The sequence below is a fragment of the Tubulanus polymorphus genome, chromosome 5 (genome assembly GCF_964204645.1).
Source record: "Tubulanus polymorphus chromosome 5, tnTubPoly1.2, whole genome shotgun sequence".
Taxonomy (NCBI): Eukaryota; Metazoa; Nemertea; class Palaeonemertea; order Tubulaniformes; family Tubulanidae; genus Tubulanus; species Tubulanus polymorphus.
Genome location: NC_134029.1, coordinates 22,264,525 through 22,280,241, shown reverse-complemented (window position 1 = coordinate 22,280,241; position 15,717 = coordinate 22,264,525). Strand labels below are relative to the sequence as shown.

Genomic DNA, 15,717 nt, shown 5'->3' with positions numbered 1-15,717 from the left:
GTACGCGGATATCTAACAATGAAACGTTCTAATGAAATATTCTAAACGATTTCGCAAGAATTTTCCGAGATGAAAAGAATAAATAGATGAAAATAGATTTTTTTTTAGATATCTCTTACGGAGAATATATCGCGGAGATTCGCAAATTTTCAAACCCCTCCAAAATTGCTAGCTTATGTATCGGGTAATTCGCCGATCAAAGAAGCATTAGCACCTGACTTTCGAAAAAAAAAAACCAGTTACGAATACAAATACATCAAAGCATAAAGCTAACCCCGACTTTCTATTAAGCGACAACCCGGTCGGTCTCCTTTGATCTATGGATTCCAGATGCGGGTGCTTCTTTCTTAATTTCCGGTTAGCACGCGAGCCAAAAAAAAAAACACGTCAAGTTGGGGTTTTTCTATTCACATGAACACATCTCATTAATTCCATTTCACTAATGACTAGTATAGTTTGTTCACGTTAACATGTTCTTTCCTTTGAAAGCTAATATCAATGTAAAATCTGGTCCAAAACGCGCATTACGTATAGGGTTTGATTGTAAATGACTGCAGAATTGATGGTACGGCTCCGACTAAAGAATTGCCAAGTAATTTGTACAAATGACAGACTGTATATACAAGGACACGTTTGCGAATTGCTCCGACTGTTTGACCGCTGTGGTAAATGCATCTAATATGGTTTCTGATGTAGTGATACACTACATTTTTATATCGACAATAGTCGAATACGAGAAGACGACGAGTTATGATATAACTATCAGATATTGTGTATAAGCTCTGCGCCGAGGAGGCAAAATCGCACCCGGGAGACAGATGCCGAACGAAACACTAGCCCTATACATCCGGAAATTATCCGTATATGGCCGAATCAATCGTAGCAGATCAGTAACTATGCATAATTCCGCGCGGACCGAGCGTAGTCGATAATTATCATTATATAAATCATTACCAGACTGATAAATGTTTTTGTAATTACCGGTTAGAGATTTGCACTCGATGTAGCCATAGCGCGGTGTAAAACCAACTCTTCGGACGACGGAAATCTCTTCTTTCAGATTATTTTTCACGCAAAACTTTATTAAAGTATGAATATTACGGTGATTGTACTGATGTACGTAGATTATGTGTAAATCGTTATTATCCGCGCGGGCTTGTTATTAGTAATGTACACAAACGATAGGTAAAAAAAAAGAAAAATTATCCGAACCTCTTATTAACGCTGATGGGGATCTATAACTGTTCGTCGCTATTATTTGTCTTGCCTTGTGCCTTGCGTGTTTGAAAAGGCCCGTAGTGTCGGTTTACATGAAGATATTACGAAAATTCGATCGGCTTTTTATAAGCGAAACGACGTTAAACATCACGTCGATCGATAAATCAATTTCGTTCGATGAATTTGCGTAGAGCTCTTTTTAGACTACGTTATCACCGCCATAATTTATCAATTATGCGGTTGCGACCATCAGCATCGTCGCCGTAAATAATATGTTTGCTTGTTTTTACTCAATCGTTTAACGATGGGTTTATATCCATTCGTATAGCTATCATTTGCTGCGTGGAAGTCTCTCAGCCGATGGTACAGTTTTAAATCTGTAGTCCATCCCGAGGACGCAATCTAATGCAGACCGAAGCGTCTGTGAACAGTCAAAGCTTTCAGTGATAATCAATCAAACCCTTGGCCATAAATTCAATTTCTGTCTGGAATGCTGCGACGAATGTGGTCGTGACGTATATACACAGTGGGACTAGTGTAATTAACACATATATCTATCATTTCATTAAATGTACACTCATCAAAGCTCGTTAGAAGGACTTGTTAGAATGGCTAATCGTGGCTTTAGAAACCCGTTTCCTGTTGGCTAAATTGACCGATCTTCTGTTCGAATTTGAACTATGCTCGTTTGGTCTCAAGTCAATGTCCTGTTGCATCGTCTCTTTTTTGCTATGGGTGAGATATTCCTCAAGCTACGCTTTCCATATAATATCACCCCGGTTTTTTCCATTGTAACATCATATATAATCTATCATTTTCTTATTCATGTATTCATATAAAATCTATATGATGATATACATCTAACAGGAGAAAATGATAATAACAATAGTAATATTGATAATCGTTTTGCTGTTACACAATTCGGTTTATATTAAGACTCAATTAAATTACGCTCGTGAAAACGTATCACCTTCTACCGTGACTGTTGAATCTGCTCTCAGAAATGTTAACTTCACCTGCGGTGTTAAAGCATTGACTGCCTACTGCGTTACCCTCATCTGAGAGACGATTTCAATTACGGATATGCGAAGTTAAATCGTAATCAAGCAAACAGTTGGAAGCTAATGTTTCCGGAGTTTAAGTGGCAGTAACGGGTACTCATCTTTTCTATGTATATTCGACGTAGCAAATCATTGAATGCGTGATGCATTTAACAACTTCACCTTGTCTTTATTCTGGGTGATCGATGAAAAAGAAGATACGAGCAATCTGCCGGTTTGGTACGCCACAAAATCAGCGCTGCTTAAACATTTTCATTTCTATCTTCGAATCGAATGAGATTGGGGATGAAGAATAACCAGAACAGGTACATATATGAAGTAATCTAGAGATCTAGAAGATTAGCGAAAAAGTTGAATATCGTAATTAAAAAAAAACTTAGCGAATAACTCGCTTATTGATTTTTGTTTTGTCACATTTTGAATTTGAATATTTCATTTATTATTGATTTCTTATTTTCTGATTTTCCTCCGCGTATTGATTAATTGATTTGCGCGTGGCTGTATTGAGTTGTTAATTATGTATTGGCAAGTCGGTAAATCGTAAACTCCGCCGTCCGAGGATTAGTCCGGAATAAAACCATCACCTTTAGGCGTACTTTGAACCATTGTCGCCATTTTATCATCAAACATACGAAGCGGAAGATTATGGACACTTAGTCAGTCTATCAAGAGGTTTAGGAAATCTATTTCCTTTCACATATTCAGTTCGAACGACGAGGGTTATACGTATATAAATCTACAAATCAGAGACATCAAGTGGAAAATTAGAAGAGTTATTCTGCGCTGATTGACAGATTCTTTCAGCCGTTATAAATTGGCGTCTTGAAAGACGATACATGCCAGCGCTGGATGGGACGACGAAAAGGTATATAACACATAATATACGCGGTTTAGACAATCTACGAACGTCTAAAAGACGACGGAGATGATTAAGATTTCATAATTCAGTGGGTTATTTGAAAAACAGCATACATTTACAGCTGATACCTCGCCTTACTGAGCGAAAGAGTGACGAAGAAAAAGTCTACACGAAAGCGGCCTCATTGAGTTTATGGCAAAGACATATGTAAAGACGAAGTACATCATTCGTAGTTAAGTGTTCCGGATTACGAATATCGGATGCTTGGGCGACTACAGTAGACATGTATTGCGTTAATTATTTTTCCTCATTTGGCAGGATTAATGAAGCTTTCCGTCGTCGCATGTAATAAAAACTGTTGATATATTATACATAGTAATTATGATATGAGGAATAGAAATCGATTTCTGTTCTTCTCCCTGAAAGAGCTCCCTCCTAAAAGGGCACTGATGTTAATTACAAAAGTTTTGTATATAAGCAGCACTGATAAAACGAGAACATTTTATTGAAAATTCTGTAGCAAAGTTCACCGCTGTTATACCCGTAATAATTCTTTTTTTCCGTGCTTCATAAAAGACTTCACCATAAATATTTTCCGCGCGATACTGGTAACAAAACAAGTTGGTTCTAATTTCAGTTCTCAGTAAAATTTTACCATGGACCCTAAAACGTCCACTTTGATAACTGTATCGTAATTGATGCCATAGCAAAACAGTTTTTCTCGCTGGAATATTGCAGACGCCATTTTGAAAGAATAATACCAGCTGTGTTAAAAAAACTCAGCAGTAATCTTGTGATTATCCGTTATATAATTGTAGGGCGATGAGACAAAAAGTAACTGTCGCCAACAATTTTCATACCCGGCAGTCGAATTGGTTGTGGTTGAAAAAACCTTACATAATAATAATCTAACAGAATCAAAATAAAAATTCTAATAACTAGAATTCTGGCACAATTAGTACTATGAGTTAATTATGGTGTTATTATCATTGGGCATGTAATTCAGTGATTTGAAAGCCGAAAAAATAAACGTGGTGTGTATTTTAGCATGCTTACTAGTTCGACTAGGATGAATACATTTTTTAAAGAATTACTCGATGATCCCGAGTAAACAAGATACAGATCCGAGGAACATTATCGGTATGAGACTATTTGTCTTTCGTAAGAGAAAACGATTTTATAGAAATCACAGATGAGAGGTTACTGACGTAGGTTCTGTATTTTCCCTACCAGTAATAGCGAAATATTAATCACAAGATGAAGAAAACTAACAGAGAAATAAAAAGGCACTAAAGCGTCCACACGTCTCAGATTCTCAATTCACATCACTGCTATAAACATCCAGTCTCCTCATTCAGACACAATTCGTCCGTCTATCGCGGCAATTTCCGTATTTTCTATCTGCGCATTTAACCGGGGTAAAACAATCAAGGACGTCATTCATCAGACACGGTTCACAGTTTCTCAAACTGATCGCTAAAAGTCTCGACTTCTCCCAGTAGAATCAATACGGTTTAAATTAAACAACAACCGTCTTAATACGAAAGCGCTGTCTTCATATTCTCTAGCAGTGTAGATGACACACGAATCGAATTTGTACAGATCAGAACAAGTTGTTGATATAAAAGCTGAAATTATTCCAGTTAAGAAAATAATTGATTTTTAAAGCTTAAAGACTGTAGCTAGACAGATAAGAAGAAATGATCGCCGTGTACTCGTGGTTTGAGTCGAAAGTATACGCGTAATCAATATGGAGATCATAACAGATCAACGTTACACGAATACCACATCCTGTAAGTAAATAATCTGAGATATGCGATGGAAATTAGTAACCGTAACATCGGATTCTGTTACACGTCGATTTTCAGAAATTAAATGGCTCAGCAAGAGCCGAGGTCTCCGGGGTGTGTACCGGGATGATGCGTAATGTATTGGTTCCACGCGGGCTGACTTCCCTCTCGAAACACGGGATCCTGATGCAGCACGGGTATCTGCCGACGAGACGCCACCGGTCTTAGCTCGCTATGATAAAGGTATGGAGCAGTATTTCCCATCGGGTTACCACAAGTCACTGTTTACCGGTGCCTAAATGCGTCGTGAAATTTGATATGATTTCATATTGGCAATCGACCGATACCTGGTCTAATTCCACCGAGGGATTCGTTCCCACTGTCGCGCTGATTCGAGGTCGCCGTTTTCAGAGCAGTAACTCGATTTTGTCAGGAGGAAACTCATTTTCGTCGAGACGACGTGACTTCTGGCATGGTAAACAATTTGACCATTAGTGGACTACGGTCCGTTCGAGATTTCTTATTTCTGATAGTCTCAACAAGTAGACATCAAGAAAGATTATTTCCACGACATGTTTCGATTGTGTCACACAAGTCATCTTCAGGAGATATGGTTGAACATAATGAAAACATATAGGATTATAGGAGTAAATGTTCAGAGTTCATTTTTAATTTCTTATTTGAAATTGGTCAGTTCAATGACCAACACAGGATACGGGCCAACTATTGACGCTAACCTGAAACTTCCGATATATCCGCGTGGAGCATGAATAGGAGTTATTGATAACAGTTGCTCGTATATTCTTACGACGCAAAAGCACGCGTGAAATTAAATCTTTCCGAACTCTTATTTCAAATAATATATCATATTTTCTTAAGTTGTTCATACTTCTTTTTATACTGCGAAGACCCGGCGCCAGGCGTGGAGGGACTCGATGAAGGCATGAATAGCTGAATCCAAGTCAAGTATATCGTATATAGACTTGAAGACGTTAGTGTTAATACATATTGTAGTGATACACGAATCGGTACTCGCCTAGTAATTGACACTTATTCGCAAAAAGAAGTTCAAGGATGAAATTAACCTATCCCCACACAGATTTGATCCCGAGGGATTTTGTTATATATGATTTCCATAATCCACTCGATCATCTTCCGAAGATTCAAGTAGTATATATTATTATATGACAATTCGTCATCTTCGGTAAATTCCACTTTCTTTCCTATCGAAATCATCAGCGTTTATGCGCGCTATGACCAGTCCGGACTAGTCGATCTCATCGACTGACTTCTAACAGTGATACTCATAAACGCAGCCCATTAATAACATGTTGACAGACGCGTGTGACTTATTGACAAGGGAAAATAAGCGCCGTTACTATACTTGATCATAGCCAACTAATATGTCCAGTTACTGCGTCAAAACATTTACGATGATCGATCACTCAGTATAGGAGAACATGGCCTTGTTTATGTAATTCTCCTGACGCTTACGATAACGATTCGTATTTTCTTTTCATTGTCGTCCAAGTCTCGTTTGGCGCTAGCTAAATATTTGCCTTCGATACGATACTGTGGTGCTTGGAATTGAGATATTATAGTCTGCAAGTTTATTCAAATAAAAAAGTAGCTTTAATCAAGCGTATTGCCCGCTTCTATCTCCAATAATTGGAAAATTCCTATGGCGGATTCTAAATTACTTTTACGATTTGAATTAGTCTTTTAATTCGCGTCCGAACGAAAACTGTCAATCAGAAGTCTTTGCGAGAGATGATTTTACTATACACGAGACAGAAACCCATTGATTGAATTTGATGAAATTCAACAACGACATACCAGTTCGGTTAATCCTCGAAACTTTGAAATACTGACGCTATTGCTGTGCGTCTGGTAGTCGGAATCTGGGCGAACTAACCCACTTTCACGCTATACTGGAGATGATTGAATATTCAAACGATACCCAATAGCCACCGTAATCAAATTTAGTAGATAGTACAACAAAGGCCAAATCACAGTCGATGAATCAAAAGACAGCACAGCTTTTTAAATCTTTCTCCAGTGCTTAGACCGAACAGTCTATACAGTCAATTAATATCTATCTCTTTTGATTAATCCTTGAAATGGCAGCGCGACAAATTGTTGAATATGCGTCTCGACAAAAACCCATATTTTTACAAGCATTTTCAAAATGTCCTTATTTTCATTCGTGTTTCGTTCGCAATCGATTATATAATCAAATGAAAAAAGAATCTGTTGACGACTCGCAGCATGAACGCGCCGATAAGGATGGTCTAAGTGTACGTGATTCGTATCGCAAATGGCCGCTTCTACCTAAATTAAACACTATCTTTAACATACGACGACTCAGAAACCCATTCAAAAGCGTTTTATCATCGACATGTCACTGAGACAAGGTGCATAGCGATTTGTAGTAGCGTTTGTAACCGTTAGTTGTGATATTAATTCGAACTCGGAAAGCAATAAAGACTCTCCCGAGGACCGCACGCGTATTACAGGACTGTACGTAATTACAGTCAAAATAAAGGTTATCAAGAGATCATCCACGCTCTCACCAACCAGACCTGATCGTCGTGGTCTATGAACATCTTACTTCCAGTGTGGTGTATTTGAGATCAATGGGTTAATACAGAATACGAATACGAATACGAATACGAATACGAATACGAATACGAATACGAATACGAATACGAATACGAATACGAATACGAATACGAATACGAATATCTATTACACTCCAGCCATTTCCTTGGTATATATAATACGGAGGAAAAAAACAGTATTTACAATTAATTAAATAAACGGTAATAACAGCTTTTAAAACTTAATACAGTATTATTAACCACGGCAGTGCGCCCTATTGGTTGTAATTGATGATGTAATGAAATGAAAGATCACACAGTTAGAGCCACACGTTTCAATAAAAATATAATCCGTTTGAAATAGTAGTTTGTCGTGTTGTAGCTTGAGTTGCGGAGATAGCAAATCCAGAACATTACGTACGTTACATATACTAATATACCATGCATGTTTTTTTCTATTACTGACATCTTGGTTGTATAGAACAAAGTGCGTTTTTTTCGTCGAGTTAAGATAAAGATTCACGCTCAACCCGAAACCGGTGCGGAATATCTACCTGATCGACCCGAACGTATAATCAAGGAGCTATTAAAATGTTCCGTACGCGAGTAATGATCGAATCTCCACACGTCGCGCTAATCGAAATACAACGGTTATATGTAAAGAAACATCGAAGTTATTCCCTTCGGCATACTGGAACCAGGAACCCTCGATGCTGCGTAGATAGGTTTATACGATGATGATTGAAATTAATGTCTCTTATCTGAGTTTATAAGATATCTTGACCACACCTGAACATAAAGGTATAGGTTATTCATAGATCGTATAAGAATTCGATAAATCGTGCGTTCTCTTCTACCATCGCTATATTACCTCCAATTAGAAAATATCAGAAAATTCTCACGCTATCGAATTTACATTAATTCGGTTTTTATACCGCTTTTATCATCTATATAGAGGTCGGCCTAGTTTCTCCCTCCCAAATCTATTAGAATGATATAGAGCTTTATCCTCAATACAACAAACATAGCTTCGGATGATTCATCGACATATATTTTCAGGCAAAATGTGAATATATTGATTTGGTCTGAGCGTTCATCGAGTACACGTGCGAGTGTGCTTGAAATTCAGCTGATATTTGACTCCAGTATTAAATGACAGATCGAATGACCGAACTAGTGTATAAAGTATTAGTATTTTGCCCATATACAATATCACAATCATTCCACGCCATTTTCTATCGGGCTAAACTTCGCCATGTCGAAACTTTAATGAAAATTTTCAAAGACTTTTCTTTCTATTTAGCATTTCTACTGGTGTCAGAGTATGTTAACGGCCCTGTGCCATAGTTTCAAAGTGTCATCTTTGCAAGTAAAGCCAGCATATAAAAACGCTTACAAGACACAAACTTTCATATTCATGGCATATTATATTTGTCCTTTCACAAACATATCAAGATTTGCTAGAATAAGACTTACTACCTCGGTACTTGAAAGGGATGTTATATCAACATTTAGTGCACCTTCAATTCTATTGTATAAGTCATTTCTGAAATATTCTGGTATGATAGAAAATTATTGCTATCATTATCATAACTAGTATCATTATCAGAAATAATAACTAAAGCCTCGTTAGAACGGACAGAGGATTATCCAGAAATATAGACATATATAACCTCGGCGGAGCCGTGTGACGTATTTATCTTATATGTGTCTAAATGAAACAGACGTAGCTAATGAAAAATTGATTTTTTGCAATCTCAGAATACCCGTCAATCGAGAGACTTATTAATTAAAGCTATGGCCAAACCCAAGACTGGTTAAACAAACAAGCTGCATAGAAAGTAGTGCAGGAATCTTTCAACCCATCTCAAAATTGTGCGTCATCATTCATTCATTCATTCATTCATTCATTCATTCATTCATTCTTTCATTCATTTATTCATTCATTCATTCATTCATTCATTCTTTCTTTCTTTAATGAATATTCGAAGTAGAATTGGTTTTATGAGTCTTAACTCCCCCTCCACCAGTTGCAAATGATATCCGTATTCATTTCGTGTACATTTTTCCTGCGAAGTAGATAATTCGAATTGAATTGGATTTTAAAAAAAGATATCGCTGACGAGAACTTTATCGCCAAGAGATGTTTATCAATAAACGAACGAGTCACGCAGGCATTTTAGTTATTTCGAATTTCTAAACAAACATCGGCAACTAAGCTGTGGATTTAACAAAAGATTCACGTTAGTTGATCTTAACAGCACTTTACGTGAAGTCATGTAATCTGCCGCGGGATAAACAGCTTAACGTCATAGTGTGAGGAGTTTCTCGTGTATCTGACGGCAAAATCTCTCCAGAGACGGCGGCGAAAAACTTTTACCGAAACAATAACTTTCAAATGAGATAAATCAGAGCATTAATTTTACGCTGACAGCGATAGTTACGGAATGAGATAGAACCCTATTTCTATATTCATTAATAGATGAACAATCGTGGATTTCTTTTTGAATAATGTTGTTTTTATCTGTTCCGATAGAATAATAATACAAGTCGCTGTTCATGTTTTTTTGTTGGAAATATTAAATTATTTTGAGAAGCTCCGTTATCAGCCCAAGGTATTTCACGAATAACGTTAATCGATAATACGTTTGGTTGAATGTTTTTTCTTCTTATCTGACGAAACTCAAGTACGATACGCGCGTGCATTTGCAACTCAGCTCGATAAGGTTAACGACCGACTGAATGCTAGCCGAGGCACACTAGTAACGGATCATTATTGCGGTTATGTTGCACTGAGTAACTCGAATTATTCTGCCTCTGGGTCCAGCAACACACGGATCATTTTGCAATTTCCGTTTCTAGCTTCCGCTTAAATGATAAGCATCAGTGGAATCTAAGGATGGGAATCTCCCTTTAGACATTTTTCAATTTCGAAAAAAAATCATCTTTGCCTAACATAATCAATCATATAACAAGGTGCACATGGACAAGAGCTTTGTCGCTGACTATATCTAACTGCAAAACTCGAAATATAACACGTTCTATGATACAGCCGTTTACATCACTGAGCAAATACAGGTATATAGTTTAATACTGTGCTAGGAACGAAATAACATTTTCCAGTTGAAATACTTCAATAATCGGGATACAACACAATTCGATGCGCGTACACCGAAATCAAATCACATGAAAACAAATTAAGTTATTTCATCAATACCGAATGCAACTAATGATGTTCGCCAAATGTAATTTGACAGCTATCCTGTTGTTGGAATTATGACGCAGTTCAATTTCGTTACAGAAATTCTCGGTACGCGACAATCATCAGCTTGCACACACAACAGAAATCAGCGAAAGTTTTATTGTTGGTTCTTTTGGTGGAAAGTTAGAAGAAGAAGAGCCGTCATGTAACTGGAACCTCTTCAAAATCTCAATAAGTTCACTTCAAGTTCAGATCGGGGGACCTAAAAGCGTTTTACCCTAAATGTACCTAGGATAATTGATTTGTTTCTCTAAATATGAGTGATGGTTCTGCCACCAGTTTGCTGCAGGTGATTGTAGCCGACGTTTGCTGCAAAATTTAGAATTTTCATCATTACAATTATTATGATTATTATTACATTCCCTGTTCGTTGTAACAAAATATTCCATCGTAAAAATGACTTTGAACATAAAATATGATATGAATGTAGAATCAATAGGAATATTAAAAGAATATTTAGAATTTCAGATACGTGTACGTGTACGGCGCACCTGTTTGTATAAGGTAATATTGTGATTATTGTGATCAAAATCAAATTCTCGATATACCATCGGAAATAACCTCCCTTTACCAATAAGTCAGGAGATTATGAATTAAGATTAAGAGACGCTAAAACTAATGTTGTCTTTAACGTGAGCTGTATTTGTAATAAAATACGTGTTCGATATGAACTTCAGCATACATCTCTAGGACATTCGCGATAGAAACCCAAGAAATCTACGGCGAATGAATGAAAGAGGGTAATTGGTCGGCATGTTTGAGAGTTTTGTATACAATATCGAGGTACTATGTTAGCTTCTCTATTAATCTGTATTTATACACACTAACGCGGTAAACTGCTCATTACGAGTCTTCATCAATCCATCATAACACTAATTGCCGATCGACGTCTTATCAAATTACCATCAGATTAAGGATGGGGGTATTTTTCGTGAAGACGGTAGGTGCTATTTAAACGATGGATCCAACCACTGATGGTTACCGTGTCAAAGCTGAAGATCATCAGAAGCCTACGCACACACACGTTTGAGTATCAAATAGGCCTAGCAGCAGATAAGATAAAAATCCACTATTTACAAATTAAAAGAAATCTAAAATCGAGAATTTATCAATTGAAACAATCTAAAATATAAGAACACGACGTTTCGATCTCACACTAGAGATCATCGTCATCGTCAGATCTCTAGTGTGAGATCGAAACGTCGTGTTCTCATATTTTAGATTGTTTCAGTAAATGAATTCTCGATTTTAGATTTCTTTTAATTTGTAAATAGTGGGTTTTTATCTTATCATCTGTTCACCACGTTTGAGTGTGGTTATCGTACCAGGCCTAGCAACAGTTTTCTAAACAACTTTTTATTGCAACAATGTTGTTTCGCGCTATAGATCTTCAATTAATAGCAATGATCAAAGATTGGATTTTCCGGGCTTCTGGGTATACTCAGAAGTATGAGTTTTAATAGGAGGAGTATGTATTTTCATCGGATTAAGCCAATCAGGATTTTTTTCCTGGCTGAACCGGTCAAAGTTTAGGGGTACCTTGGACCTGCTTTTCCCTTTAACCTGCACTTGCATTGAGATTTTCCTGCATTGAGGTCAGCTTGGCTCCAAGATCAAAGACTCCCTTTCAAACCCATCCAAGATGGGTCTTCCGATAATACATCATTCGTGTTGAACTAAGAAGTTACCATTCACTAATTCCATCACTGCAATATTCTTGTAGGTATTACTGTGCGAACATAGGTGATTCATAAAGTGCAAGGATATGTCGGTAAAAGTACAGGCAGGGATTCGAATGACATGCTGCTAAAACTATTGCACTGCGAATGATAGCTCATCAAACATGGTCTACCAAACATTTTTGCAGGTGAACATCTCTCCAGAGAAAATTGTGTCCTTTCTTCTGTCAGCGTTGTCGCCGTCAACTTCTAGCCAATCAGACGCATCTCTGTTATCACGTGACTTGAAATATAAGCGATGACCTTCGATAATATTCCCTGATGTTTACGGCGAGATTTGCGGATGAAGCGAACGCGGCGTTTGATGTTGACAGGAATCAACCTATCCAGCTCATTTCGTATCGCTTTGCCGTGATAGTGTCTAGTCGGGATAGTATATATGCGACCACTATCGATGCTTTATATCATAGAACAATAAGCGTCTTGCAGAACCAATCACGCCGAGCTTTGTACATAATCTAATGTATATTTGATTGCGTTTGGTCCTGTGCCTTATGTACGTGAGACATTCGCAATCATTTCACCCACGCTGCCGCAGTCAATAATGATTAACTTAATAATCAGTAAACCTGGCTTCATATTCAATTAATACGACGGTTATTAATTGTTTCCCCGGCTAACGGCGAATTCTTTTCACGAGCCGTTAACGCGACGCAAATTCTTTAGTAATTAATAAACGGCCTGTTGTCGTGTTGCTGATTTATTCAATGAAATATTCGATTTTGAACTGAAAGTTTCGATAAACAAGCATGCAACCGGTATGGTTCCCATTGTAGTTGACCAAACAATGCATAACTCACTGAATTCTGGTAAATTAACGATGAAATTGTGAACCGATAAAGATATTGGTGTATTGGAAATTCGACTATGCGCCACGTGTAACAATTCTATATTTTGAACGATATTTAGATTTGGATAATTAGTTAAAACATAATTTGTAACTCGAAACCGTGTTCATTCAGAAACTTTGAATCGCATTTTTTATACACAGTCACAGATGTAATCGATTCAGTGAAAATTGTCATGCAAAGGGAAACATATTCCACTAGACTATTATGAAACAAGCGTGTCTTCTAAAAGACATGTCTTCCGACAAGTCGATTTGCTTCAAATACAAGATTCATGTCATTCTATTTCTATATAAGTCGTTAGAATGGCAATGATTATTCAAGAACTCTAGATGTCGATTCAGCAATTGATCTTTTTCACAGTCAGTCAACCCACCAAGTGGCAGTGTTGCCCAAGTTTTACCCATCTTAATGCTACAGTGCCGTTACGTTGTCTCAAAAACTATAAAAGCTATAAACAGCTAAATGCTCATCTTTCATTTTCCGTCATTCAACCGTCAACACATGTATTACCCTTGGTGTCCTCCGTTATATCAACATCATAACACGATTATACCACAAGTTGGGATGTAAGCTCGGTAATATTAGTCAGAGATTGGTCTAACAAATTTAGGCATACTGTATATACTATCCAACACCTTGGGCCCTATCTTGATCCGATGACCTTACCTCAAAATGGTCTAACTAGAGGTCGCCCCTGTTAACACCCTGTTGTTTGCTTCGATTTGACTTATACGTTGATAGACCACGAACAAATCTTACCTGAGTGTCATTAAAAAGCATTTTTAGATAATATCCAGGCAGGAAGTCAGCTAAGTTGACGTGATCAATGGCCATCTGCGCTGCGGCTAATTCCGAGTGGCCATTTGCGGCAAATGATGTTTCTGATAATTCAAACAATCCCCCGATATAAATAATGGTCTTTCCTTCTGCTAACGACGAGATTTCTTTATCGTGAGTGTGGTATGACGGAATGTTATTCGTTATATTATAACTGATCCGATGTTTCATTTGTTTCCGGGTATCGTTTTTCCCGAACAATCCGAAGCGTAAAAATGACGATAAATGACGTTTTTTGTCTAAAAGCTCCTCCTCACGTGGCGGCTTTTCTATAGGCATTACGTGCATATTTGATGTTACATTGAATATATCATAATTCTCCTTCGTTCTTTCCGTTTTGTTTGTATCACTCATTAAAGATTGTTGTTCGCTCCGGCGTCCATTTCCATCGTGCTCGATGTCTTTCGCGCCGAAAAACGTGGAATTTTCTGTCGTCGAATCGATCGACGGTAATTCATCGCTCTCTTTCGAAGTTCTTACGCTGTTTGTCGATTCAGAATTGTTCGTCTCCGAATCTACCATCGGTTTATAATCTGATACATTATTACCACTATCATAACTAAGATGTTCTATAAATTCACTTTTACCCAAATCTTTTCGTCTAGATCGATTCATTTGATCCACTGAACTAATACTTTCTGTGGTAATATTTAACGTCCTATATTTTTCATTCGGTAAAGTTCGATTTTCTAGTTTTTCGTCGTTCGCCTTAAAATTTGGCGTAGATAAATTTGAATAATTCATAGTTTGATCGGGAAATTCACTATTGAAAAACTCACTTGCGTTACCAAGACGAACGATTTCACGATGATTTGTTGTGTTTGGAACATTTCGATTTTCTATGCTACGAGTTAAATCCATATTATTTAGAGGCGTATCCACACGCGATTGGTTTTCCATATCAACTGTTTTCTTACCGCGAATTTCCGTACCGCTATTCCTATAAATGGATGACTTTTCCAATTTTTGATCGGCGCCCCTGATGAAACTACCGTTATTCGAAATTCTACCTGAACTATCCCCGTTTGAATCGGTAATATTCGACGAAGTTCTTTCGTTATCGGGAAACTCTTTGAATTGGCCGCCGAACCAAGATCCGTTGAAATTAGTTTCGTTTAAATTCCTAGCACTTTCATTCCTAGCACTTTCGGCCGCTGTTAGGCGTAGCCGTCGAAACGATGATGAATTAGATGCAATAAACGAAACGCAAACTTTATCGGACACGATAAGTATGAAACTCGTCCACACCATTAGTAAATTAGAAGTACAGGTCCCCATACTTCACTCCATCCGGCCTTTGTGCAACGTAAATATCCCATGTAATTTGCTTCAGCGGTTGGTGATGAACGAGCAAAAACTTTCAGTAACAGTATCAAGCAATAGCAACAACGTCGCCATCGCGAACGGCGATCGACTAAAACAGCTCGCGCTAGCGCCGGCGATATTGACGTCTGCGGAGAGGAATCGTTTGGCCGCCGCCGCCGCCGCGTACCGTCTCGC

At 37.7% G+C, this 15,717-nt stretch overlaps 1 protein-coding gene across 1 annotated transcript in view; it reads right to left on the bottom strand.

The window, feature by feature from the left end:
• Positions 1-15,468, bottom strand: part of LOC141906324 (uncharacterized) — a 34,093-nt gene extending 18,625 nt beyond the window's left edge. The window contains exon 1 of the mRNA XM_074795571.1: positions 14,140-15,468. Coding sequence (XP_074651672.1) covers positions 14,140-15,468 — 1,329 coding nt within the window. The remainder of the gene's footprint in view (positions 1-14,139) is intronic.
• Between the last annotated feature and the right edge of the window lie 249 nt (positions 15,469-15,717).